This window comes from Nasonia vitripennis, chromosome 4 (genome assembly GCF_009193385.2).
Source record: "Nasonia vitripennis strain AsymCx chromosome 4, Nvit_psr_1.1, whole genome shotgun sequence".
Taxonomy (NCBI): Eukaryota; Metazoa; Arthropoda; class Insecta; order Hymenoptera; family Pteromalidae; genus Nasonia; species Nasonia vitripennis.
This window is the reverse complement of record NC_045760.1, coordinates 23,617,159-23,644,788: the sequence shown is the minus strand read 5'-3', so window position 1 is coordinate 23,644,788 and position 27,630 is coordinate 23,617,159. Positions and strand designations below refer to the sequence as shown.

The 27,630-nt window shown below is 34.5% G+C and overlaps 2 protein-coding genes and 1 long non-coding RNA gene across 3 annotated transcripts; 2 read left to right on the top strand and 1 right to left on the bottom strand.

The window, feature by feature from the left end:
- Positions 1-17,257: 17,257 nt before the first annotated feature.
- LOC103315445 lies at positions 17,258-19,422 on the top strand. The gene is made up of 4 exons (XM_031929812.2): positions 17,258-18,535; positions 18,601-18,784; positions 18,958-19,089; positions 19,165-19,422. Exons 1-4 carry the CDS (start codon positions 18,518-18,520, stop codon positions 19,341-19,343), a joined length of 513 nt encoding a protein of 170 aa, XP_031785672.1. The 5' UTR covers positions 17,258-18,517; the 3' UTR covers positions 19,344-19,422.
- A 4,160-nt stretch (positions 19,423-23,582) lies between these two features.
- Positions 23,583-27,107, bottom strand: LOC100117792 (actin, clone 205). The gene is made up of 2 exons (XM_001601292.5): positions 26,985-27,107; positions 23,583-24,960 (listed from the first exon to the last, which is right to left on the bottom strand). Exon 2 carries the CDS (start codon positions 24,937-24,939, stop codon positions 23,809-23,811), a length of 1,131 nt encoding a protein of 376 aa, XP_001601342.1. The 5' UTR covers positions 24,940-24,960; positions 26,985-27,107; the 3' UTR covers positions 23,583-23,808.
- On the top strand, positions 24,983-27,273 carry LOC116417286. The gene is made up of 2 exons (XR_004227585.2): positions 24,983-26,458; positions 26,937-27,273. It is a non-coding gene; the product is annotated as an uncharacterized LOC116417286 (long non-coding RNA).
- Positions 27,274-27,630: the final 357 nt, after the last annotated feature.

Here is a 27,630-nt window from a genome sequence, read left to right as displayed (position 1 = left end):
AGCTCATGGATATGCTACTGCAGTAAACTTGAATCAGTAGCACCTTTGACTGATGCATGACTGTGCTGAAAATCCGCACGTGCTAAAGCTCATGCTAAAGAACATGCTTAGTCACAAGCTAAGTCATATACTAAATTGTACACTGAATCGTAGACTGGAACACGTGTTTACCATATGCTTCAACTCTTGATATATCACGTATATAATAATGTGTTGAAGTATGTGACTTTTAAGACCATCTCATGTTAATATCACGTACTGCACTAACGCACGTGTTTTTATCATACTTTTACGTTACAATAAAGAATGAAAAATTTAGAAAAAATTTTCTTTAGCCTGAATTTTCACCTGGTCCCTCGATTCCATAGTCCTTAACTCTACCAAGTGGACCAACAACTCTCTTGTTCTTTATGCTATTTAATGGCCTTAAAAAGTTCGAAAAATACACTGAGAAAACTACATATTAAAATTTACTACATATGCGAGAAAAATTACTATATTACATAGTAACGGAGGGTCATATTTGCTTTGTATTAAATTGTACTATCTCAGATAGTAATTTTTCTACTAGAATGAAATTTTAAAAAATTTAATTTTTTTCTTTGTTAGTCAAGTAGCGCGGTAATGCCACGAAGGCGAGTTTGAAAAGCAGACGAAGCCGCGGCGCTGCGACACTATTTACTTCTATATTGGTATTCAGATGATCATAGTGTCAAGAAAAAATGCATATTATTACTGTTTTCAATTAATTTTTGACTCATTAGCATGCTCTTGTGCTAATCTATGATTCTACCAAAAATATTGTCAAAAAAAAAACTGATTCATTTTCCAAATAAATGAATGTGTAATTCCCGAATGCTCAAAGCATCTCTTTATTCTTCAGACAAATGTTAGGACCGTTAAGTTAGCTGCGCATGCAGTGTAGTTGGATTTATTATTTATTATTGTTTTTTCGTCAATTAACCTGCTGCAAAAATTGTAGCTTATATCAAGTGGCTTATGTTTTATTAAGATTTCCAGTAAAAATATTATCAGAAAGCCGATTTTATTTTTGTAATAATGAACGATGTGCGATTTTGCAATTCTCCAGATAGAAAACCGTTAGGACCGTGAAGTTTGCCACTTATAAGCTATACGTATAGTGTAGTTGGATATTGCTTTCTCACACACTTCTATCATATCAAGTGGCGCGGATTATAAGTGCTATATGTTCTATGGTGTCTAGGAGTAGGAATTATTCGAGGACGGCGTCTAGGGGTACAGGGTGACCGATGACGACGTCCAGGTAGTTCGCACCGTGGTTTTTCGTGTCTAGGTGTAAAAATCATTTGTCCAGGTGTACAGGGTGGCCGATGACGAGGTTTAGGTAGTGCGCTCCGTGGTTTTTGGTGTCTAGGTGTAAAATCATTTGAGGACTGTGTCTAGGTGTATAGTAAATACTCAAAAATTTACTAAAAAGGACTGAAATCTCTAAAAAAATGGACTGTAGCCATGGACGGTAGTGTAGACGGTCGCGCATGCGCGCTGTATTATATGCAACCATAGCGTTAACTCTAGTCAGCCGGTGTCTGCAGGCATCTGTATACCTATATATATTGCTTTATTCGCGTAAATAAAGAAACCCGTTTAATCAGATAATAAATAAACAACGATCAGTTTAGTACTAAGGCATATCCGATGTAAAATTTCACGCTTTTCAAGATGGTGGCATCCATTTTTCTGTAGCTACCACTGTTTTCGAGAAATTGACGAAAAATATATTGTTTTGCTGTTTTTACCCCCACCCCGGGCATTGTGGGGTCTGCAATTTTACATAAATGTTTCTGGCAGGCTAAACTTACATATACTCAAAATGAAGCTCTTCTAGTAAAAATGTGTATTTCGAGCTGATGTTGACTGGACTATTTTATCACTATCTAATATAGTAATTTTTCCTACGTATGTAGTCAATTTTAATACATAGTTTTCTCAGTGTATTGCAATGGCTTAATGATATTTTAAGGTTGAATATATATATGCATATCTAATGAATATTATTTATTTATTACTTTCCGGTTACTATATGTATACAAATATGTCAATACGAAAAAAGTACACCAACTGGATCAATGAAAATAGAATTATTTGATTTTACGATTATTTAAATAACTAAAAATTGATATAAATAAATTAGCATGTAACAATCAAACTATTCAAAATATTGGCTTTCAATTGATGAATATTTAGAATTATTTTAATATTTATTCTTTTTACAAGCACTGTTACTGAAACTGGAACAACAAATTTTACCTTTCATTATTTGTACTAGTCTATTATGATTCTTATACGATATTTGCAGAGTGATAAAGAATTAATATATAATTTAATAACTATGTATATAAGACTATTAAGTAGCATAAGGAAACAAGAGAGTCGTTGGCTCATTAGGTAGAGTAAAGGACTCTGGAATCGAGGGACCAGATGATAGAAAGTATGTGCTGTATGTAGGACAGTATGATAGAAAGCACGTGCTTTCGAACGTGATATTAACATGTTAAAGTGGGTGTTAAAAGTCATATACTTCAATAAATTATTATATATGTGATATATATATATATACAGCTGTCAGTCCTTCATTTTACATAAAAATATGATTTATCAACCCTCATTTTTTTCGTCGTGGAAAAACTTAAAAAGTTTTAATTTTGTTTGGTAGCTCCAATTTTATGAATTCATCTCTGAGTTATCGTGTGTTGAATACTACTACGTTTTCAAAAACGCCATTTTTATATTGCTGCCATTTCTTTCTACCCAAAGTTTTTGCACCTAATTTTTAGAAAATACTACTCTTAATACAGCCAAACTATTCCGCAAGTTTCGTACTTGGAAAATGCTTGTGGTCTGAGATATAAAGATTTTCATATAGTCAAGTTTAGTTATCTTATAATGCTAATTTAATATATGTAGAGTAAGAATAAAACTATTAATACATCTACTCATAATATTTCTTGAGGAGAAAAATTCACCATTAAAGATTAATGCATTAGCAAATATTGTGAGTTAAAATTTGGCTCCATATATTTCTTTTCGTTCAGAGCGATTATCCTCTCCCGTGAAATTTTTGAGTGGCTACCAGGTCACGTGACTTCTGGTAAATTAATGTTTGGTTAGATGCATAAGCAGTGAGCTGACTGATTTTATCGAGTGAGCGAAAGAGCGACAATTTTGTCCGCTACACGAGTAATGCGTATATTACACAAAAATGCGTCATTTTTGTGTCAGTTACAACCGGCCATCTACCGAAAGCCCGGAATAATCAGAATTTATTAAGTGCACCGATGGGCAGGCTACTTGTAGCCGAGGAAGCTTGTACAGGTAAAACCCAACTTCGTAGGATTTTGGCAGACATTACTACAAGATTCTATAATAAGAAGCTACAGACTGCTATAGTGTAGTGCTTTTAAGGTTATAGACTCATGTTTATACCATAATCGCTGTACAAGTTCTTCTTTGCTTGTGAAAAAATAAAACATTTATCTGCCTATAGACTGTAATTCGAATTATTATTATTTCAAGGCAATGTACGACTATTTTTCTTATTGCACTTTTGTTATCTTTTACCCTAGTGGAAAAAACTGTGTTAAATTTTGTCAAATCGTGCTACACTATGCTAGAGTTGTGCCCTTACGGAAAATTCGCACAGTTTGTTTATATTTATACCATACTTTTTTAATAAAAACGTGTGGTATAAATACTATAAAATGTCTCAACTTACATATGGTATATATAAACCTTGTTTGAGGCTTTTTACACTGTTCCTGAATTGATATAATTGTTTAATTGACTAATTAAACAATTTAAATCACATTTACAAAATAATTAACATTGCATTTTTAATTTTATGATTGTAAAGTCCCCTTAACTTACTTCGTTATGAGTTGACTATTAGATTTGTGCCCTTACGGACATTTCGCTCAGTTTGGCAATGTTTGTCATTGTTTAATACAGATTGACACAGGTTGGAACAGTATTGCACGATTTGGCATAACTTTAGCACATTATAAATTAAAAAAAAATCACTTCTCTTAATTTGTTCACATAAAAGCTAGCATTGTTCGGCACAAAATGGCACAATTTGTTTCAAAATGACACAATGTAACATAACATAGCATATCTTTGCATAATCTGACACATCTTTTAATTGCACTTTCCAACATGGCGTAATGCACGTACCCCGATAACATGATGTCGGCCGAATGACGGCACTGAGACTGCACGGAATGGGCCACGCGTGACGTCCAGGTACCCCTGCTTCAGGACACGGAAATGACGGCATTTTGCTGAGCACAATGACGGCATGCGGTGCAAGCATCGTGCCGGCACTTAAATTAAGAAAAAAGAAAAAAATTATACCCGAGCGGGGATCGAACCCTGAACCTTTCGGTTAGCAGACTGGCACTTTACCACTCGACCACGAACACTTGTTACAAGTCATAGCTAATTGTGTCCTTATGTACTGCGAGCAGCTGTTGATGTTAATAAAGTTGCAAGTAATCGTAATAAACAATAACCAGAATTATTATCAACGCGATAACAACATCGATATTCGCCGCTTATTTCGTGTAAGCCGCGAAACTGGCAGGCTGCTATAAATTCGGTAGTCATGAAAGAGTAGTCATAATAATATAATTAATAAAAATTGTCAAGGAACAAAGTGCGGTGGATAAATAATAGCCCAAATTAATAAAATCAACAGCCTTAAAATATAATACATTGAAAAGCTTTATTTCGTGAATTGTGCGGCTGAAAATTGTCTAAGTTTCGCAGCCAACAAAGCCAGCATTCTACGGGAATTTCGTTCCGACAGAATGCTGTCATGGCGAGCAACACTCCCAGCAGGCATTCTGCTAGCACTCTGACAGCGCCAAAAGTTAATAAATTTTGAACACGGGTCGAAGGCACAATGCCATCATGTAGCTCCTCAAAATGTCGTCATAATGCTGCCATGAGTGCCAACACGGCGTGACCGCAAAATGCCGACATTTTGCCTTCGTTCGTGCCGGTGTCATACAGCCGGCACATATAGCCGTCATTCTGACAAAGTTTCGTGCCGTCGCAATGTGAGCACGCGTGCTGGCACGCTGTGCCGCCAAAATGTCAACATTATGACATCCCGAATGGCAGGAAAAAAATTTTTTTAAAAATTCCAACGAAAGATGTCTTGGGGGCGTCACAATGACGGCACGAGCGGCCAGCATGCGTGACCCCAAAATGCCCGACACGCGATATTATCGGGGATATTTATTTTTGGGGGTATAACAATAGCTTCCGACGGTTATAAATTTAGTGATATATAAGCCGAGATATTTAGTGATAGTACATTGAACGCTAACCACTTCGCTACTTTGTCCAGTAAAGTATTCATAGTGTCAAATTTTTTATTGCATGTCTTAATTTTTAATAGGATTAGCTTGTTTAGAGAATGACGTCATTTTCGTATTTTTTAAATTTCAATTTCAATTGTTTAAATTCGGTAAAATTTTGTAAATTGTGAATATATAATGAAATATTGGGAATGTGGAGGCAGATCCAGGAGAACTGAACAACACTATAGTCTTTATTCACTTTCGTTTATTTAATATAATGAGTTGAGTCACTTCCGGTCAAAACTATCTTTCGTCTTATATATCTGTATGCGTATCACCGTTAACTCAGACGGACAAAGAAGAAGTGAGCGCGGCGCACTCTCGCACACGTAGCTCGCGCAGTAGAGGAGTGGGGGCTCACGGAGCTGAGCTCGGCAGAGCACCGCAGCGTCGCGTATGGGGGTGCTACTTTCAACACTCCCTCCCGCACACATACACGACATTATGCGGCCTCTATTCATTCTTTCCTGTAACATAAGAGATTATTATAAAAAAAAAAATTAAATCAATCAGTTTGTAATACTTTCGACGTTCATTATTATTTGTTAGACAAGCATGCAAGTTAAATGCCAAGGGTTTAGTAAATACGTCCGCAATTTGATCTTTCGATTTTATCCAAGATACTTTCACAAAGCCCCTGTCAACACACTCTCTAACATAGTTTTCTTTCACATCCGGCATATGTCTCAATTTATTGCTTCCGCTAACCTTCGAGCTTGACTCAGCCGCTTTGTTGTCGCACCACAATTTCATAGGAAAGAAATTGTCAGTCAATATCACTTTCAAAGAGTTGTTCAGAGACATCAGTTCCTGGCAAGCATCACTCATCGAGACGAACTCAGCCTGACAAGTTGACAATGCCACATAATTTTGCTTGCGCGTTCGCCGTGTAACTGAATCGGCATACAGTCTAATGACGAAACCACTAGTCGTTCGAGACTCCTTGCAGTCGGCAAAACTTGCATCAGAATAAGCTTGTAAGTCGTTCGATCTTCCCAAATAATTTAATCCTAGTGTTCGAGTTCCTTTCAAATAATAAAATACTCGTTTAATCATGTTCCATTCATTTTCTGTCGGATTGTTTTGATGCATGCTCAGTACATTTACCGTATAACAAATATCCGGTCGACTGGCATTTGCTAAATATATCAACGTTCCTACAGCTTCTCGATATGAAATATTTCCAATATTACTTCCTAAATTCGTTCAAATGTTCATTTTCTTCTCTATATTTTCGTTCACGATTTGCTACCTGATTTGTAATCATTGGCGTTCGCTTTGGATGCAATTTATCAAAACCAAACTTTCAAAGTATGCGATTAATGTATTCAGTTTGAGTTAGTTTCAATTCTTTCGTTTTTCGATTTCGTGTTATATCCAGACCTTGAAAGATTTTTGGTTCTCCTAAGTCAGTCATCTCGAATTCTTTCATCAGCTTTCGTTTGATCTCGTTGAGTTTTCTTACGTCGTTACTTGATAACAATATGTCATCCGCGTATAGAATCAATATCAAAAATGTATCTTCCTGTTGCCATGTAAATAAGCATGGTTCGTTTTCGTGGGACTGTAGACCAATTTTCAAAGCAGCTTCCGTAAATCTTTCGTTCCATCGCTTTGGACTTACTTTCAGACCGTACAACGCTCTTTCTAACTTGCAGACTATACTCAATCTTGTTTCATTCGAACATTGAACTCCTTCCGGAATTTCCATATATATGTCTTCATTTAGTGTGCTATTCAGAAAGGCAGTTTTCACGTCCATTTGACATACTTCCAGACTATATTTATTTATGATTGCGAGCACTGCTCGGATTAGAGGTAATCGTGAAACAGGTGCATAGGTTTCTTGAAAATCATAAACATTCTTATCTTTAAATCCTCTAATCACAAGCCGAGCCTTGAACTTTTCACGATTGTTACTTTCTTTTCAATACCCAACGTGAGTCAATAATGTTTGGCTTTCGTTCTTTGTCTTTCGCTTTTGGTCTGTCCACCAGACTCAAAACATTGTTTTTATACATTGAATTCAATTCCTCGTTGATTGCCTCTACCCATTTGTTTTTGTCTTTCGTAGCTAGGGCTTCAGCATAGGATGCAGGATTACCATTAATGTATGCAATCAAAGCTTGAATTTGTTTATCTGCTGAAGATTGTTTCTTTTCAACAATCAACTTTTTTGGTCGTCCCCTTTTACGTTTTCCAACTCCTTCCGTTCCTTCATTCGAAGTTTCGTGCATCTTATCTTCATTCGATTGACTTTCGGGCTCAAATTCATCGAACCAATTACTTGCATTTATTACTACATTCACATTGGCCCAGTTATTTATTTCATCTTTCTTGTATTTGTCTCAAAAAACATATCTTTCGTTGAATCTAACGTCGCGACTTTCGTATTGCTTTCCATTTTCCGGTTTCAACAATAAATAACCAGTGTCTTTGTATCCAACTAGAATCGTTCTAAAACCTAGCGATCAAAATTTCGGACCTATCTTTCGCTGTACTTTCATATATAACAGACAGCCAAATCGTTTGATCTATGTCAGGTCAACTTTGATTTGCGGATTGAATTTTTCCAACAGAGAAATCATATCGTTCGATACCTGTGAAAGCTAAATCCCACATGTTTTCAGGTAGCTTAATACATTAGCGTTCGAATCTTACGTTGTATCGTTTGATTCAATCTTTCCGACGTACCGTTGTGTTGAGGAGTATCCGGACAAGCCAATTGATGTTCGGCTCCTAGTTTCTTCAAAACTTCAACCGTATAACCCCCGGTATACTCAGTGCCTTGATCTGTTCGCAGGTAACATATCTTTGCGTCCCTGCCCAAGAGGTTTGAGCACCCTTTACAAAAAATTCGAAACAATAACCCGTTTCGTCTTTTGTTTTCATGGCATAAGCCATGACGAGTCTCAAACTATCATCAATAAATACAGATATATATTTATACCCTTTAGGATGAGAAGACGGACTTATCTTTCCCATAACATCCGAATGAATTATCTGTAAAGGTTCTTTCGCTCTAGTACGTATAGTTTGAAAGGGTAGTCTATTTAATTTTGAAATTAAACAAACTTCACAGTTTCTAATGCTTTCGTCAAACTTGCATTCTTTTAAATCTTTAATTTCGGGATGTTTAGTCTGTAATTTCTGTCGATATTCAAGCGACGCGTGACCCATTCGTGTGTGCCACAGCATAGCTTTGTTACTAATTTGTCTCTTAGCACTTTCGAATTCTATGCTGCAGTCTGGATCTTTCTCAATTGAGACTTCTATCTCTTACTGTGACATCAAAATCCGAGCTTGTTTCCTAAGTTTGAATTAACAATTTCTTTCTCTTTTTCTCTTTCGAATTAATTCTCTCTTTCGTTTTCAGTTTCATTTTCCCTTTCAATTAATTCTTCCGTTTCCTCATTCTTACTTTCAATTTCTACACTATTTCTCCTTTTGCTTGCCATGCTTCGCGTTACTACGTATGCTCTAACATCATTGGATTTGCATTTAGAATATCCTGAGTTATTTACTTCGAAATCTATTATCCAAAAAGGTCTTTCATATATACCAGTCAATAAAGATTCGTTCGATTTCGAGTCATAAATGTCAATACGTTGATTGTCTAAATAAACAATCAAGCCTTGATCAACAAATTTTCGTAATGAAATCAGATTTTCGGATAAATTTTCGGCCCATATAACATTATTTAAATTTAACAATTTGTTTTTGTTCGTTCTACATACAATATCGCCGGGTCCCTCCGTTTTCAACATCCCTTTTTTCGAATTATTCGCGCATTTAATTTCGTCCGTTTTTTCGTCAAAGGTTTTAAAAATAATGCGTGAATTTGTAAGGTGCTCAGTTGCACCGGAGTCAGCTAAAAATTTTACTACTATTTTTCCTTTCTCGCATGTACGTTCGTTCTTCCGATATTGCAAACTGACTTGCTTTCATTATCTGTATTTATGTCAAAGTACTCACCATTGATATTTAAGACACCTTTGTTTTGCTGTTAATATTTGTCTTGTTTATTATTGTCGTTCTGTTGGTTTCCTCCCCGATAGTTTTGATTTTGATTTCCCCTTCCTCTTTTATTGTTGAATCGACCACTTTTAGCATTCAAATGGTTCTGATTTTCATTCGGACGTTTTGTACCACCGCGATAATTATTACCGCCTCTACCTAGTGATGGGCGATTCTACTCGATTCTTTAAAAATCGACGATTATTTTCTTGGAGAATCGATTATTTCGTCGATTATTTTCGACAAGCGATTCTCGGGAATCGATTCTTTTTGAACTGAGAATCGAATCGTGTCGCACGAAAACAGGGGGGGGGGGGAGAGGGAATCAGTATACATATCTATATATTTTCAGTAGTCTCTGTTCTCTTTCTCTATGTCAGTTACCACTCTGAGCTGACGAGGGAGAGAGAGAGAGAGAGAAAACACCTACGTGAGTCTAACCTCTAAATCACATCTAAATCGCTTGTGTCTCGAAAGCTTCAATCAAGTTCAAAAAGTTGAAATCAAGTGATCACGATTTTTCTTAAAATCATGTATAATATATATCCGTTTTAATAATTAAAATTTAATGTATTTTTATATACATTCATTAATAAATAACCTTATCAGTATTAATTTGATGTTCAATTAATTATTAATTGTTTAATTTTTCGCGCTACGAAAATTTGGTATCGATTCTGACATCGATACTTCGATTATTTTTGAAAATAATCGATTTTCAGAAATCGATTCTTTTGACGATTCGATTCTTTGGCATCGATACTTTTTTGAAGAATCGCCCATCACGCCTCTACCCCTTCTATTACCGCGACTACCTCGATTATTATAATTTTTATTTCCATACCTTTTCTCTTTCGATTTGGACATCCGAATTGGATACTGTATAGCTCTATGCGTCACGAATTGTCTGCATTCGTAGCACATCTTAAGGTTCGTGCCCTGCCTTGGACAATCGCGTCCCAAGTGTCTATACTCGTCACACAGTTAAAGCATTTGGTGGTTGCTGTCATCGCACTTCCAGATGCTTGCGTGGTTCTAGTCTCGCTTTCGTTCTGTATTATATAATTTTTAAGACTTTCGCAAGATAAAGGTTTGTTCTGTTGGTGCATATTTAAGAAATTCAGATTCTTAATATCCGGTAAGGCTTTCGAAATAGCATTATAAAACGAATCTCTGACTTCGTCATCGGTCAAGGATTTTACGTCCTGCAAACCATTATATATTCTAACTATGTCTTCGAATTGATTCCAGAAGGCAGAGGCCCTTTCTTTACTCGGATTATATTTAATGCTATACAATTTTTCTCGTAATTTCATAGTAGTTAAATTGGCTTCGCTTAATTTTAAAGTTTTAAGCTTTTCCAATATTTATTTCGATTCCTGAATATCACAAACTTTCGAATAATAATTAATTTCTAATCGTCCTATTAGTCTTTCGCGAACATCAATTTTTGCTGTTTTAAAACACTTTCGTCCACATTCGAATCCGAGCTCTCCTTTTCGTCTATAACGTGCAACAAATTAAGAGAGCGTAATTCAGATTTAAAGAAGTCGAGAAAATATTCAAATCGAGTTTGAGTATTTAATTTGTAATCTCTATGCAACTTTATGTTTCTAGATTCTAACGAGGTTTTAGCATTATCGCATTCTTTAAAGCGCTTATCTATTTCTTTTGCAATTAATGAATTTACATTTACAGTGTCGGAATTATTGTCTGAACTCGGTACTTCATTTGAATTACTTACAGCTTTGTATCGTCCGGACATGTCTGGCATTGAGCCTGCTCGACCAGTTGATGTTCTTTGATCAGATATTCAGACATAAGTCCTTTGGTCTGATTTCCATATTCCACCAGTTGATCAAAATCTTCACGAGAACATTTAAGCAGATCATTCATCTCGTCCAACTTTCGTTTCATTTCGGCTTCCGCTTTTCTTTCCACAACTTTCATTTTATCCTCAATTTCTGTGGAATTTAAGAAATCATTAGTTTGATTTTTCCAACTAGGCGCATTATCGTTCCAAGAATCATTCATAAGTCTTTATTTATTATAATTTTCGGAGGTTTTATAGTCGTGATATTAGTGATTTTTGGGGTACCTTTCATTAAATCTTTCATTTCTTTCGAGCCTTTAACTTCCTTCAAGAATACATTCACTTTCGGACCTTTGGAATCAAAGAATCTGATGATTTCTGTCCTTTCTTCTTCCTGATCTTTTTCCGAAGTGCAGTTCGGAAGAAACATTTCTTCTCCCGCAGCATGAATTTCGGCTAATTCCCTTTCCAGCAGTTTCAACTCCTTTTCTTCAGCCGCGGATTTATCTGCAATTTATTGTACAATTTTATAAGCTTATATTTATAAAGTATTGGACGCACCAAAGTAAGTTTATGCATGTTTTATTATTGCATATAAACAGACTCTATATTTATGAGTCAAAACATTGCATTTAAAATAAAAAATGGGTATCGTTCCATAACAACTAATGTTTTTATTCTCATGACCGAACACAAGCCAATCAAACAAAAACGAGCAAGTACTATGGCATCCGAACACAAGATTACCACAATATTTACTCAGACTCATATGGCTTATTGCTCTCTCAACCGAACACAAGTTAATCGAACAACAGCGAGTGTATGCTGTCAATTTATAGTATCAAACAAGAGATCATATACCGATTTCCCTTTTGAATCCACTCTCAGTCGTGAACCAGATTTTGGTGTCGTCCAGGTGCACCGACACCTTCTCATTGGGAAAGTATTCCCGGAATCCCAAGTACTCTTCTTGTGTTTTTAAGAATAGGATTAGAGTAGATCGATCTAGAATGAGCAAGGTGCAATTAGTTTATCTGGGTTTCAGAGAACTTTTCTTTACTGAAATTTAGCTTTCATTTTAATTTTCGTTCTAATCAAACTTTCAATTCAACAATCCGTTCAAAATTAAACTTCCCTTTCATAAATTAATCTTTCCTTTCAAAATTAAACTTTCAAAAATGTTAACCTGCCGTTCAATATTAAACTTTCAATTTTAATGCGTTTCTTCACTTTGTTTCTAACGTGTGATTTTTTGTTCTTTCGACGCTATTTTAACACATCAAATCTTTCGACTTTCAATCTTTTCTAGCTAGAATGATTTTACTTTCACATGATTTTATTCGTTTATAGATTTTCGTGCGATTAGATTTAACGTTCCTTTTGAGTCTTTGTTGCAACAATAGTTTCCATAAAACGTTTCACTTCCGATTTTTATCTTTTAGATTATACTTCCGAAAAACTATTTGTGTTGTTTCTAGGAAAATCGTCGCGTGCAAACAAAATACTTTCGCGTAAGTTATTTCGCATTCGATTTTTCTTTCTTAAAATTGTTATACACGCACTCTCGAATTAACGCACTTCTTTCAAACGTTCACTCGCGTTTAATTCACTTACTAGACGATTTTCCACTTACTTGCTTTCTCAGCAGCTTTCGATGCTTCCTGTGCTCCTTCGCCTCCTGCAGTCACGTTCTGCGCCGTGGAAGCTGACTGGGACTCCATAACCTGATGAAATATTGGGAATGTGGAGGCAGATCTGAACAACACTATAGTCTTTATTCACTTTCGTTTATTTAATATAATGAGTTGAGTCACTTCCGGTCAAAACTATCTTTCGTCGTATATATCTGTATGCGTAGCACCGTTAACTCAGACGGACAGAGAAGAAGTGAGCGCGGCGCACTCTCGCATACGTAGCTCGCGCAGCAGAGGAGTGGGGGCTCACGGAGCTGAGCTCGGCGGAGCACCGTCGCGTCGCGTATGGGGGCGCTACTTTCAACAATATGTAAAAATGTTCATTAGGGACAGTTTCGCAAAAATCAGGAAATTTTTATAGAAATTGGTAGTTTAAAGTTTGAGTCCTGCTAGTCTAGCGTGCGTCAAATTAGTTGTGCTACTTATGACGGGAAATTTTAACAGTGCTACTCTTCGTAGGGAGCGACGATTTAATGATGTCACTTTTTGTTTCAATTTGTGGCATGCCCAATAAGGTAATTTAATGACGTCATTTTATTAACAGGGAAGCAGATCTCTCTGAAACTCGTTTCGATTCACATCTCAGTTTATTTTGTAACCTGCAACCGAATAAACGCAAGACTTAGCATATATAAGCCCTGCTCACCTTTAATTCAGTTTGTTGCTTACGTAAAAATAAACAAGATCTTTTCTAGATCTTTTTAAGATCCGTCACGAAAATGAGCCCTTTCATTACGTTTCGAAGACGTACATGAGACACTTCAATAATGCTTAATCTACTCGATAGACGATGATCTTTTCGAGATCTTATCGAGATCACCTCTAATTTTGTGTGCATTTTCGTGATGCACTTGAGATGGGTGGGAAATTATGAACACAAGCTATTTTTGAGATCTTGAATAGATCTCAAAGAGATCTTGAAGCTTAATTGATGGAAATAAGATTTTTTCTACAATAAGGTAAGTTGAATTTATGTTCCACTATAAATTAGAAATCAAGAAAATCGATGTAAATAAGTCGTAATCAAGAGAACTTTATTAAATTGTTATGTAATTTATTATTATTGTCAATCACATTCGAAATAGTTACATTCGATGGCGTAAATACAATCTGTTATGTCTATAAAAAAAACAAGGACATACAATCTTTTTTACATCTGTTGGGATATTTCTCTCAGTTTGTGAGTGCGTACATACATGTACCGTTGACAATTGCCGATTATTATACGAAAAAACGATGTCATTTTTCAATTCCGAAATTAATGCATATACTTTGCAATTATCATTGCAATTACATCGTAATTCGCAATGACAGCTCTCATGGCATATTTTCACAAAATTTTTAATTATACCTATTCCAAAACCTTCGCTTTTTGAATATTTTACACAAGAAGAATTTTTTTTCCCTTTACAATACGAGTCTGTCTCATACACTAAATTTTGTTTTAGTATTCGACGAAAAAAATGAATTTTGCTATCACTACAATCTATACCTAAGATCTGTTTTATATTATTCTTATTTTTTTCTTTAGATTCACTATCCTATCATATAAATTTTATCAAACCATTTTTGTAATTTTCGTCGGTACATGTATTTTTTGTGTTCTTTCGCAAAATATCGCAACTTCACTATTCTTTCTTAAAAATTGTGTTTTTAACTTAGTTAAATTTAGAAAGATTGACATCGTTGACGCAATTTGTAATTCAGGATTCTTAGAACTATGCACAAAACTCTTAAGAATTCCATTAAAATTCTCGAAAGAGTAACACGAAGTGACCCAAAGTGGTCCAAATCTTTTAACTACTTCAGGTAGATGTAGTAGCATGTGGACGTTACAGGTCATATGTCTTTTAGATTAATTTACTTGAAATTCTTTTACATATTTTTTTAAAGCTTCATAAGCACTATTCACTTCATTCATTGAAATAGTAGAGATACTCAAAAGAGTAATTGAGTAAACTAACAAAAAATGATGTTTAAAAAGTTCTTGATGCATAACATTTTTCAATATTGGTAAACTGTAAATTAGTAAAAAATCTCTAAATTCTGAGACTTTCCAGTATTTTAAATCGTCAATATCTTGCGGCCTTCGGTTATAGGTCTAATCTTCGTTAATAATCGATTTATTTCTGGAAGATAAGATCGCAATGAAAAATAAGACGTTGAATATTCTGGATCAAACCAGAGAGAGAGAGAGAGAGAGAGAGAGAGAGAGAGAGAGAGAGAGAGAGAGAGGTTTTTTCATAACTTTAATATGAACACAGTGCATTGTATCAATCGCCGTCATTACAATATAATCTTGTAAAATGCTCTGTAAAAAACTACGACCTTTACCGCCTAAAACAGAAAATGAAGGCTTATTTTTCTTTTCTTTTACACTTTCAGCCTGTTTAGCAAATTTTATGGTTTCTTTGGTTGTTCTTAATTCTAGTTTGTCTTGAAACGGATAAACTTGTACATTATCAACCCTTTCTCCTTTAATTTTCCTAAATTGACAACCATAATTTCCGCTGTACAATTTCATGTTCATAAAAAGAGCCTTTGCTTGTAAATCTAACGTTCCGCAAAGAATGAGAGCTCTCACTTTTATTGATAATTTCAAGCTTGTAAAAAAACTCACACCACGATATAGCTTTTTTAAAGATTCATACAAAGCACTTAAAAATAAATTTGGTTGTGGCTTATTTTTACCGAACCACAGCCCAGCTAAAATAATATTTTCTTTTCTGATCCTCAAATGATATGGAAGTTTATTTATCATCAAGTATACAGGCCAGATAGAGAATTTTGATGATTTGAAAATTGGAACACCATCTGTATTCCACGTAAATGAAATATTATTTCTTTCAGACAAAAATCCTGATTTGATATAATTTTGATACACGCATCCATCATATATGTATATCTTCAAAGTTATATCTGTGCGTTTTGTCTCTATTAAACCTGTAACTACTTACAATTTCATAAAATTCTGCTCGTTTATACAATGCTGCTAATTTGTGATATTATCGGAACTAATAAAATACGATACATTTTCTCTATCGTGTAAATCGCATAACGAATCTTTCATTTCTAATTTTGTAAAACATATCGAACAAAAGTAATGTTTTTTCATTGGCGTTTGAAGATTCCAAAAAAACTTCCGAAATTTATATAAAGTTTTCGTAAACTTATTTGGCCTTATACAGTGTAATTCTATGATTTCAAGAATTTTCGCCAACAAGACATCTGTAACAAGGAACGCAAGCACTAAACAAATAATTGACAGTACGCTTTCCACGACAGTTATTCGGGCTCCTGCATAAATAGGTTGCTCTGCATTCGCTGGCAAAAAATCGTCGAAATTAGCATCGAAAAAGTTTGCTTCTTCGTCACTCTCTTCTAGTTCACTATCTTGTTCTTCACTCTCGTCACTTTCATCTAAATTTTCGGATTCTGAGAGAACGTCATTTTCATACTGCAAGCCAGAAATATCGTTATCGTCATCCGAATCTTTGCACGAATAATAATCGAGTTCCTTCTCATCGATCGCTCGATCTACATAGTCCGAGAAAATATCTCTTTCTACAAGAATGAAAAATATCATTTTATTTATTATACGCAGATGGCAGAATACGTAAAAGATACTGAACCAAAACAAAAAATAATTTGATAACCGACTGCGTAGATTTTCAGCATGCGAATTAACGCCACGAAAGTGTGAAAGCGCAGATAAATCAGGACGTAATTCGGGCGCACACACGAGTGGCTATCTGCCTTGATCGAACAAATATCTTTATACATGCACGCGTCATGGCGTCGGTATATAAAGCCGGCGATGATGCGAGACGGGAGAGAATCTCTAACGGCTCATCGGCTCGCCGAGACGTCTTGCATGATAATCTGTTCTGCTTGTCTAGCGTATAACCAAAAGTTTAAAGCTGTTTCCCGTCCGCGCACGCACAACGTGTGTGCCGATTTATGATTTTAGATCCTTTATATTTATACCGCAACGACATACGCATTTTGCTGACTGTGAGCAGCGAGGCTGTTTTTATCAAGCGCTGAAGTAAAAAATGACGTTTGACAGCATACGCGAGAATCAAAGTGACTGAAAAATCCCCTGTGTAAGTCCAGAGCACGCGAATGCTATATTATGTAAGCGAGCGTTTGAGCTACGTTTCACAAAGTTTAGCGAAGTAACGTCATCGCATATAGGTAAACTGAACAAAGAGCCCTTGAGCCGTATTTCGGCTCCCGAATTATGCGTTCAAGTACATATTATGCATATAGGAAATTTTCGATGTATCGATACCTGTATCATTTAAATCTTCGTTTTCAAGTATTTCCTCCTCCTCATTTAACCGCTCGCTGTCTCGAAGTTTCTTCTTAATCCGTGTTCTTTGTGCTTTGCTGTACGTTTCATACGGTTGCTTTAGCATATTAAAGTTGATTCTCACAATTAAAGCTCGAACGCACGCAGCGGATCAATCTCGAATGCCTCTTTGGTAGATGTTGTTATAATGATAGGTTATACGGTTTGTTATTGAAAATTCAATCCTTACGTCGAAAGCGTCTTTTGTTTACGTTAGTCATTGCGGATACTAACCTACGCGAATGACATATTTTTCAAAGCGGAAAAATGTACGCTCTCGTCCTTTGGAAAGATAAGTCAAGAACCACTAGCGTATTTCCACTCGAACACATTAAAAAAGAGGAAGAAAAAGTGCTTGCAAAATCGGGAGAAGATTGGTACGAGGCCGATTTAATGTTGGAATACGGTAAGTGAGATTTCATGCTCAACGCGTAATCACACAAACTTAACCTCGTGAGCAACAATTTAACTAGATGTAACACTTATTATAGACGATATTGAGTTTTTAAATGACGTGCCGATATCAACAAAGGCGAATTTTTGAGTCGAAAAAATATAAATAAAACTTCAGAACATCTCATCCCCAAAAAAAGAGAGATAAAAGCTAATAATAGATTGAAGAATAAGATGGTTACTGACAACATGAAAAAGAATAACAAGCAATTATTTTATCCGTCGATATATTCTGATACGAGCGACGATGAAGTTACAACAGGTAAAAATAATCACGACGATAACAAGAAAGCTGACAAGAAGGCAGTTGAGACACATGAAGAAATGGAACAGACCGAGTAAGATCAAAAGTTTTTTTTTAGTTATGTACAAAACGTGGGGGCGGCGCCTGTCAAAGAGTCTCCTGCATCACCGCGACACATCTCAGCGCGCAGCACAACTCAAACGATCCGGGCCTAATAAGCCCTTCTGCATTCATCGACAAGCTCTTTTTACGCCGCAAGGATTTCAGAAGAGCACCGAGGGACTCGCGCCGTCCGCCGGAGCAATATACCTAGAGCGATAACAGTAGTATAGTTTATAAATACGTTGATACATTTCTCAATTTTGCAGAAAACTCAATGAGGAAACGTCTCATAGCTCGTCCGTAAATTCTACAGTTCAGTCGTGTGCTTTTTGCGAATGCCTTTCTACAGACTTACCTTATGATGAGAAGATATTAAAAATAGCGGAAGCTGCAGCTAGTTTATTGAGTCGCTTAGTAGAAGAGAGTGGGCGTAGAATGCCGAAATTAAATAAGGTGGGTTTTAGAGCATAAGGGGTTGCATATGAAAAATATTTTGGTCTTATTTACATTTGTTACAGGTTAGATTGCATGGCGATTATGATGTAATGATTGGTCGACGAAAATTTGATGATATTTTACGATTAAATAAAAATAAGCCTAAAAACATCATTCGAGAGTTAGCGAAAGAGCTTATTGGAGAGCAGAAATTAGCTACACTAAGTGAAACAGCTATAGATGAGGACATCGTCAAAGACATCGTAGGTAAATCAATTTACATCAGATTTGCTGTTATAAACATATGCGCACACGCATGCTCACGTTATATGAACAGTCAGACACACACAAGCAGTAACATACATACACACACGCACACATATATTATAATGCACCTTTCATGAATCTAGTTCATTCATTTTTACATTGACCTTTTACAGGATTCACGAATCTTAATACAAACAGAAGCAATCGAATGAGTATGACGCAAGTAAAACGTTGCATAACCTTGTATTGCGGTTTTTGTAAGACGAAATTATCGGGAAAAACAAAACTCGATTCAGGACTAAAAAGTTAGTTTATTTGTCTTATATTAAAACATCTAAATCTAAATAAAATGTAATAAAATTTTCTCAATACTACTTTAGGTGCATCTCAAGATAATCACAAGAAAGAAAAATCGAGAATAAAATCGATAAAAAATCATACGCAGAAAGTAAAAATCATTCCAAGTACATCTGCTGAAAGTGAAGTTTTAGGGGACGTGTACGATGATACTCAAGATCTTAATGAAGATATCTTAATGAAGAGCTTGCTAGCAATATAGATGATCACGAAGTTTTGAGCAGAGAGAGAGAGAGAGAGAGAGAGAGAGAGAGAGAGAGAGAGAGAGAGAGAGAGAGAGAGAGAGAGAGAGAGAGAGAGAGAGAGAGAGAGAGAGAGAGAGAGAGAGAGAGAGAGAGAGAGAGAGAGAGAGAGAGAGAGAGAGAGAGAGAGAGAGAGAGAGAGAGAGAGAGAGAGAGAGAGAGAATTCAAAGTAGAAGCATTATGCAAGAAATAGAAAAAATGAAAACTATGTACAGTGATAAGAAACTGAGAAAAAGTGAAGAAAAAAAAGAGAGTATGAGCAGGATAAAGTTAAGGGGGCACACCACCTTTGAAATTAAAATCAAAATTTTTCATTAAAAATTTATAAATACTTATATAAATGAACCAAATTTTTATTACTATTCTTAGACATAATTACCTTTATTTTGATGGTTTTAGACCTTCTATATACCTCTATAATACCTACGTATAGTAGGGAATCCATAATTCACTTACCGTAAGATTCCAAAGGAACGAATGGCCCAAATGAGCTCAAATTCTAGGATATTGTTTAAAAGTACATTAGTTATGGTATGAATGAGGGGATTTGGTTTAAATTTCATAGAAAAAGTTTTATAAGCATATTACTGATTTTTTTATCAATTTTTGATTAATTTTAACATAACTATCATGTAACTTTTTTTCTATATTTTCAAAATTATTTATGCCAACGATTTTCATTTTTGTTTTTTTTTTCTTTAATAGCTGCATTACCTTTAATTTTATTTTTTTTTATTTCTACAGCTTTAATTAGGCTTTGCTCATTATTACACGTTACGATTACTTCCTCTAATTGTTCCTTGTTTGTAATCGTATTTGTTTGTAACTTTTTATTTTTTATTAAATAATGACTAACCATTTTGTAAGTTCCAGCAGAGTTTCGCTTCTGTTAGTTTTCTTTATTAAAATCCTTGATGGATTTTTGGTTTTTTGCATGACTCTGCGAATGTTTTTTTACTATGGTTTCTTACACTTTCTTTGTCTTTTAGCATTTGATTTAGCATTTTCCCTGGTAGAAATTGGCCGATTTAAAATGGTGAAAAAGCTAAGAACTCGGTAGTTTTCTTTGTCAGTTCTTGTTACAAGATGTAACGCTTTTTATCCTAGTTCTTTGGCAGTTCTTAGATCGAGCTGTTTTTGAAAAGTAATGCCCAAGATAGTTGTTCAAATGACAACGTTTACTTGGCTCGGTTGGCTAAGGCGCGCGGCTATCCTTGTGCAGTGCTCGGGTTCAAGTCCCCGGTTGCTCGAAATTTTTCGGATGATTTTTCTCATGCAAATCATTATTCTATATACTTTCATTAAAAAAAAAAAACTCGAATACAAGCCTGCTAGTAATGATTCTCCAATTCTAACCTCAAATCGTCATTAACCACGTGCACCTGTGTCATACTATTTCACCAACTATCTTCGGAATAAAATAGTTAAGAATACTGAATCTAAATCTGCTAAAGAACTAGGATAAAAAGCGTTACATCTTGTAACAAAAACTGACAAAGAAAACTACCAAGTTCTGAGGTTGACAACCTCAGAACTTCCAAATAACTTGCATACCGTTTCTACCAGGGTTGTTTTTACTTTTAGTCCTATGTTGTTTTCTTTCAGTTGAGTGTTCATATCTTTCAAATTTTCATTTTCTCTTTTTATATATATTCCATATCCGCTTTATTGAATATGGCTTCGTCTTGTAATGTTTATCTAAGTCTATTCTAAAAATTGCTCGCAATTCGATCTGGGGTAGAATTTGTCAAAAATGCCTTAAAAGCCAGAGTTTTCAGTTTTTTTGTTGGATTAAGTCATTGTATGCCAAATTACGAAAACTTATATTTTTCGACAAAAAGCTTTTAAATCCATAATTTGCATGCAATCCTTGCAAACATTTTTTTCACTGCTCATAAACATATGTACTATCAGTAGGAATTGCGGAAATTTGTCTGAAAATATACACGCATATTTGAAAAAGCGTGATTTACGTGTTTTGGCTCTATGTGATTGGTCATATTTAGCGGTCGCAAGATATCGAAATTTTCGCAATTCCTACGTAAAGTAAACTATTTTCGAGTATTTCTACTAAAAAATTGTTACGGTTTGTTGAGAATTCTCTTGCAATAAGAGTTTTATCCATAAATATACCGAAATTTCTCAAAATGCCGCGTTCTTTAAATCCAAAAGCGTAGACTCTGTCGTCGCACTAGCGTTGCAGTTGGTAACTAACAAAATTTTTCGATATATTTATTTATTACACCAAGATAATAGCTTACATAGTATACATTATCAGTACGCATACTAGCAAGCCTTGTAGAGGTAAACTAAGTTACCTGTGTACAAGCTTGGTATGTAACAAAAAAAACTTAAAACTAATACTTAAAACTAAGGATAATTTCCTTATCAGATCGTTACAATAAACACTATTTACATTTTCTTAAACTTTAACAAATTTAAAACTATTTAAAAACTAAGTTTAGATTTTAATCCAAATATTAAGAATGTTATTATTCCCATCCATATTTTTAGAATAAAGTTTTTGGACGGACAAAAGTGGTGGGATAACCCTGGTTTCTCAAAAAAAAAAATTTCTTTAACTCAAATTCATAAATAAACGGCAACGTTTCGTCCCTGGTGCGGACCTCTTCAAGCCAAATATTAAGTTTACTTTTTGCCGCGGTTTTGCTTATACCTAATTCCTTGAGCTCATTTGGTAGTGAATTATAAGTTATAATGGCATTATTATAACTGTTTTTATCACTTACTCGTTTTTTGCTCTTTGGTACAATTAAGCTTTTTTATTAGTATCACTTGTAGACATTTGGAATTGAGTTTTGAGATCATTCTAATGAATTTTAAGGGATTCAAAATTAAAAAGATGCTCTAGGTTTAATGGTCTATCTTGTATACTAAAAGTATTTTTATTGATAATCTTAAGAATTTTCCTCTGTAAACTTTGCAATAAATCACGGTTATTTCTATAGGCACCACCTCAGGCTACTATTCCATAGCTGATTATGCTATGGAAGAATGCATAGTATGTCATTCTTAAAGTTTCTGTTGACATAGTATGTGATTATTTGTGAAAAATATAGACTAGATACTTTGTTTTTTTTATTATATATTGGATGTGTTTATCCCATTTTAGATTGAAATCTATGACAATTCCCAAGTATTTGTAATTCTCAACTCTAGTTATCTTTTTATTCTGAATTTTTACATCAATATGCCTCGGTATACTGTTGCAATAGCTTCCAAATGTCATACAAACTGTTTTATCCACGTTTAGAGATAACTTATTTACCGCCAACCATTTGTATATCACAGTAAGAAAACCATTCAAATTTTTTTGCGGCTCTATCCACGTATTGGCTGTTGCTATTATTGCAGTATCATCTGCGTACGATAGAATTGATTCCTACACCGTCAATTTTCGAAGTGAATCCAACGCCTGTCCTCTAATACCAATACAATACAGTTTATCTAATAACAACTTATGGTCGACTGTATCAAAAGCTTTAGCCAAGTCGAGAAAAGTGACTATTGTTGGTATCGATTTATCTATGTTATTGTACAATATTTGCGTGATATAGCTTAAGGCATTTTTTGAACCAATATTTTTCATAAAACCAAATTGGTGTTTGGAGATTATGTCATTATTTTGGATAAAATCATATAGCCTGTTATAAATAATTCTTTCGAACATTTTAGCAACATAAGATATGAGTGAGATGGGCCTATAATTGGTAATGTTATATTTTTCCCCTGCTTTATATATTGGAATGATCTCGACCTTTTTTAGTGCATCAGGCTTCATTAAGGTTTGATTGCAATTTACATGCCTTTAGATTTCCAAGGGGAAGAGTCGTTGCTGTCCGATAATAGGTGGTATACGAATTTTTCGCACATTACGTACTACTACGGAATTGCATAAAATTCTATACTATATGTGATAAAATTATGACTGGTTTGCAAGTTTCAACGGCAACAGCATACATTATCGGAGATCCACCCCCCCCCCTCCCTTGAATATATTTACATACGTTTGTGCAATATTTCACAAATTATTATTGCAAATAGTACGACAAATTTTCTATTTGTGTATTAATATTAGTTTTTATTGTTCTAACTTTTTTGATTTAAGAATATTGATTACACTAGAAAATATTTTTTTATGAAGGTGATTGGTATTTGGATAGACATAAAATTATAATTTTATATTATCACATAAAATGATGTTTATTCTTTAAGTATAAGCTTATATACAAAAGATGACATTATTGATGTTTACAAAATAGTTAGGTGTATTGCCAAGGAGAAAAATTTGAAGATCTTTTGATGAAAAGTTTATTTTATATTCGTTGGAGTATTCAAAAATTGTAAGATACTAAAAAAACTGAACATAAATAGCTGTGATGAAAATTATAGATTAAAATAATTTAGAAGCATTTGCGATGAACAATTCCAGGACCAGATTCGTCATATTCTTGTTTGGAGATCCACATCTGTTGGAAAGTGGATAAGGAAGCAAGAATAGATCCACCGATCCATACGGAGTATTTCCTTTCAGGAGGTGCAATAATTTTAATTTTAATAGTAGAAGGAGCCAAAGCAGTAATTTCTTTCTGCATACGATCAGCAATACCAGGGTACATAGTTGTACCTCCAGAAAGAACGTTGTTGGCATAAAGATCTTTACGGATGTCGACGTCACACTTCATGATGGAATTGTATACAGTTTCATGAATACCGCAAGATTCCATACCCAAGAAAGATGGCTGGAACAAAGCTTCAGGGCAACGGAACCTCTCATTACCGATGGTGATAACCTGTCCATCAGGCAATTCGTAGCTTTTTTCAAGAGATGTGCTGGCAGCTGCTGTAGCCATTTCTTGTTCAAAGTCAAGTGCTACGTAGCAGAGTTTTTCCTTAATGTCACGTACGATTTCCCTTTCAGCTGTGGTGGTAAAGGAATATCCTCTTTCAGTCAGAATCTTCATTAGGTAGTCAGTTAAATCACGGCCAGCTAAATCCAAACGAAGAATGGCATGAGGTAAAGCGTAACCTTCGTAGATGGGTACAGTGTGAGAGACACCATCTCCAGAATCCAAGACAATACCAGTCGTACGACCAGATGCATAGAGAGACAGTACAGCTTGAATAGCGACGTACATGGCCGGGCTGTTGAATGTTTCAAACATGATTTGGGTCATCTTCTCTCTGTTCGCTTTAGGATTTAGTGGAGCCTCAGTAAGGAGGACTGGATGTTCTTCAGGAGCTACACGTAATTCATTGTAGAACGTGTGGTGCCAGATTTTTTCCATATCATCCCAGTTTGTGATAATACCGTGCTCGATGGGGTACTTCAAAGTAAGAATACCTCTCTTGCTTTGGGCTTCGTCTCCGACGTAGCTGTCTTTTTGACCCATACCAACCATCACTCCTTGATGACGGGGGCGACCAACAATTGAAGGGAAAACAGCTCTGGGTGCATCGTCACCTGCAAAACCAGCTTTGCACATTCCAGATCCATTGTCTACGACAAGAGCAGCTACTTCGTCGTCACACATTTTTAGATTTTTTTAAATTATCTGAAATCAGAAAAAAATCAAATTTTGCAAAATATTACTAATCATATTTTACTCTTATAATATATTAATATGCCATAGTGAAATAATCTGCGTGCGTATGTGTGCGAGTGTGTCAGGATAAGGCTCTAAGGCATATATATGTAAGAGTAGCTCTATATTTATCTGGCTTGGCTATTTCTAATCTTGTGAGCGACGCCAAAGCCATTTTTGGCTATTCAAAAGGGGGGTGAACCTGCTTCTAAATATACTCTTCTAAAATTTGCTCTATGTTTGCAAGTTTTGGCAATTTCTTTTTTAATAAATGATCGAAAAATTTATTAAATAAAAAGAACAAATTTCATGAATTAATTTCATTATATGAAATTGTTTATAACCTTTAGCAGCAAGGGTACCGCGCGCTGCATATAGCACACGGTATCGGTACGTGCTGCATATAGCAACATATAGGTAAAAAGTTTCAAGTATCTCTTATACTTTTCTCCAGCTTATCTATAGAGATTGCTGCATCTTGTATAGTATACTACAGTTATAATATACTAGATGTGAGATGCAATCTGTATACGTACTTTAATTTAGCGCTATTATTAATTACGCATAAGTTTTTTACATAGAGAAAGGTATACAAAATATCTGAAAATTTTGTTCAAAATATTTCGAAAATTAAAAAAAATTATTCGTCAATACGATGCTGTTAAAGATTATTTTAATACTATTTTTATGTAAATTTTTCAAAACCAAGTATTTTTAATATTAATAGAACTTATTGTACAATACACAGATACATGCTTATTTCTCTGCTCAATAATTATTTACCGCGCGTATGCCTTTAGTTACTTAGATTTCTAAGAACTGTTTTAATTTTAAAGCCAGCTTTAATCCAAAATAAAATGAAATGCGTTTACTCTGATGTTTTTACGCATACAGTATTAAAATCAATGAACAACTGCTTTATAAAAATTAAAATTTTCTCAATCCTTACTTTTTATTCGATTTTCTTGCCTATACATGTAAATATATCTAAGAACTTGCAAATAATTTTGCATATTTCTTTGAGAATTCGTTCAGTAAATGTCTTATATGTAACTGTAAGGGTCAGAATTTTTATTGATTCGAATTTTAACGGTATTTGGAAAATAACATTCATTTCGTGTTCATTATGAGAACTGAGATGCATGAAAAGTAAAATCTTTATTTTAAGATGCTGCTTGTTAATTTTAGACTAACGAAGACCACACCCTATATGTTCAAGTGACGACGAACCGCGGCATCTCAGCCAAAGGTCTTTAAATAAATCTGTATGACTTTGGCTTGCGATTGTTAATATTTTACAATTCAAGGAAACCAGTCATTAACTACTATCTTTCTGCATATGATAAGATTTAATCTTTGAATTTACACACGAAATAAAATAGTAGATAACTAAAAAAAATGTAATAAAATGCGACAACGGTTATTATTAATCTTATCACATGATTTTTTAATATCAATTATTCAACTGGTAAATAATCAGTTTTTTGCTTTACTTAAGATGTATTGTGTAAAGTTTATAAAAATATTTGTTCGTGCGTCTTTTATCGAATAGCTTGTTACTCTTATCAAACAATTGTGTGCCCTTAAATTAGGCTGAAACTAGCCGTAGTAGTCTGAATTGATCTAATTATTAAAATCGCGCTAAAGTTTATTTTTCAAATAAAACATTACTTTTTGTTAGGATTCGAATTCATAACTTTTACATAGGATAGTTGATTAATGTATAAAAGATCATAATGTAGCCTACATAACGTAAGTGATGTATTGGGATAATCGATAATTTTATGAATGATATAAGTACACGCACAGTAGAAATATATAGAAATCCGTTTTTTTGGAATAACACAAAAACAACATATTTTACTTTAGACAATGAAACAGATGCTTATGAAAAATATAAAATATAATTAATTATTAAACTAATTTTCAATTTGTTTTTGCTTTAGATAACGAAGAAAAATATTTTCAATATAACAGAGAGAGAAGATACGTACCTCGCACGGGACAGAGTGTAGTGGCGTCTGTGCTAAAGGAGCTACGCGTCGTCGAATTTATGCTCTCGTTCACACGCCCCCGCATATTTACGTGCTGCTGGTCCATCCGGCACGAAAAAGGCTTGCTTCTTGGTTCGTCGCGAAGCACACAGAATTGAAACAAGCTCAATCCTAACATGTACAACAAAAATCAATTGCGTGGTTAACCATTTAACAAAAAGTATGAGTTGCTTACGATTGTTTGAATTATTATTCCTCAATAAATCTCTTTTATTTTCACCAATTATAATTTTTACATTACGCCTGAAACACCTTCAAACGAAAACAGTATTAATTTACAATTATTTATAGTCGTGTATTTAAAATCTGAGAATTATTTACATTAAAAAATCATACAATATCAACTACTACTTTTGCTTTTTGCTAACCTTTAAATAAAAGCAGTATTGATTTGCAATTATTTATGCTGCATATACTGCTATTGATTTTTATTCTTAGCTTAAATAAGTTCCGAAAATTCCATTCCGTATTTGATTTAAATAGTAGTATATAATGATAATATATCAATAATTTAATGATATACTAATATGCGTTATAAATTTTGTATAAAAGAATTATTTATTTATGAAAGATCGCTCATTTGTAT